The sequence below is a fragment of the Grammomys surdaster genome, unplaced genomic scaffold, assembly GCF_004785775.1.
Source record: "Grammomys surdaster isolate TR1022 unplaced genomic scaffold, NIH_TR_1.0 125934, whole genome shotgun sequence".
NCBI classification, from domain to species: domain Eukaryota; kingdom Metazoa; phylum Chordata; class Mammalia; order Rodentia; family Muridae; genus Grammomys; species Grammomys surdaster.
Window position 1 is genome coordinate 1956232 of NW_021620757.1, and position 1943 is coordinate 1958174.

The window sequence follows — 1943 nt, forward strand, 5'->3', positions numbered from 1 at the left end:
TCCCTCCCTCCCTCCTTCCCTCCCTCCCTCCTTCCCTCCCTCCCTTTCTTTCCCTGGAAATTTTGGGCACATTTTCAAGACCGCAAATAACACAGTGAAGAACAGTGAAGCTAAGATCATTTGAATTCCATATAAACAATAGAACCATTGGGATGATTTCAGTCATGATTTGATTAAAAGGAATTCAAGTATATGACAGATCTGGGACAAACTGTAAATAACTTTTCATATTTATTTCAAAAGTAGCTTTTAAAGGCTTGCAATAGGCTTTATTGGTAAAGCAAACAGTAAAGGGATAGTAATTGTAGACTCAAACTACCCTTTCAGTACATTTGCACACAGTGGTGCACAACAGGGGTTCTGTGGCAGCATTTAGAATAACATTATTCAGGTTGAGTATAAAATACTTTGTGGTCCCTTGGCATGAACATGCTCTATGCTTCTTTGGTTCTCAACTCTCATGTTAATTCTTGCTTGGCAGTCCTGATAGATGAACTGGATTTACACCATGCCCAAGATGCGGGCAACCCACCAGCTGCATGGCATGACAACTCTGCAGGCTGAGCGACATCCTTGGTAATGATAAGGCCATGGATAGTAGCCTCCCAGTGGCTCGCAGATCTTCTGGCAGTGGGTGTAGCTCCGCCTGCATTCTATACAGCAGATTCCTTCGTGATCCAGTCTAGGGTCAAATGTCATGCTTTCTCCTTCCTGCTGCTGTGATAGGAAAGACAATTATTTTCTTCCCTCTACTGAGGGTGTCATATGCATATTATTTTAAAATAAGATTCTGAGTTCACTGCTTCAAGAAATCAGCAAGATCAGTTTTTACAAGTTTTCAAACCTTTGGAAACTTTGCCTATTTAACCTGTCACCAGCAGAACGTTGTGTGGTGTTTTAATGATTCCCTCAAGTTCCTCCATGCCTGGGCCACGGTTATCACTCAGTAGTGACCCATTTTGTCTTAAATAACATAAAAAAGAAGCTTTAGGATCAAAAGGAGCATTCTAACTGTTCCTTGTAAGTTTCAGGCAATGGCCACTGATAATCTTCCTTTAGACTCACTGATCTGGGGCCAGGCTAGGTCCTGTTCCAGCTCCTCTGTTCCCAGAGCACTGCTGAGTCATTTGCTCTCCCCTGCCTGTATATCAGCATCAGAACATAGGGAGGAAGAGCCTTAGGTGTTCCTAAACACCATCCTATCAATGAAGGGAGACCCCACTGTTGTTGCTAGACAGATCACAGTACTGCCCTCTGCTGGATTTTATATCTGGTTTATCTTTTCAACAACCTACAGGTCAGGTTTCTGCATGCTTTTAAATATGCGTTAATTGTACTGGCAAGAAGCCCTTGTTCTGATTTACTTCGGAGCATTGGTAGGATGATACAGGGTCTCACACTAGCACAGGTTAGCCTGAACTCAGTAATAGCCCAAGTTGGCCTTGATCTTAGAGCAGTCCTTGCTTCAGCCTCTTGAATGTTGAGACTATAGTTATGAGCGCCACACTCAGTAAGATCCCTAGTTTTAAGTTCTCTATCTAATCTCAACACCTGTCCTGGAGGCACCGAGTTCTGCCCTGTGAATTGGTTGTTCTTCTTCTTCTTTTTTTTTAAAGTCTAGTCAATTTGAGGAAAGTCAAAATGTTCTTAAAAGTGGGAAAACCTTTATGGAGCATCGGAACACTGGCTTATTTTGATAGCTGTTAACCTGTTGTCAAGTTTACTTGTTTTTCTGAAGTACTGTAAAGAGGGTTCTGATACGAATGTAAGGAAGATTGAAGGCATCATGACATTTCAGTCATAAGTAGGAAAAGTACTTCTAAAAGGACTGAGTGGTTAATACCTACCTACACTGCATTGCCACCTGCACGGCCACCTGCACGGCCACCTGTACTGCCACCTGCACTGCCACCTGCACTGCCACCTGCACTACCACCTGCACT

At 43.0% G+C, this 1943-nt stretch overlaps 1 protein-coding gene across 3 annotated transcripts in view; it reads right to left on the bottom strand.

Moving 5' to 3' along the window:
• Nucleotides 1-212: 212 nt before the first annotated feature.
• Cnmd (chondromodulin) overlaps nucleotides 213-1943 on the bottom strand; it is a 25137-nt gene continuing 23406 nt past the window's right edge. The window contains exon 7 of one of the 3 annotated variants that reach the window (XM_028752721.1): nucleotides 213-717. In XM_028752721.1, coding sequence (XP_028608554.1) covers nucleotides 502-717 — 216 coding nt within the window. In that variant the 3' untranslated portion in view covers nucleotides 213-501. The remainder of the gene's footprint in view (nucleotides 718-1943) is intronic. The other 2 variants (XM_028752720.1, XM_028752722.1) reach the window with 2 other exon arrangements.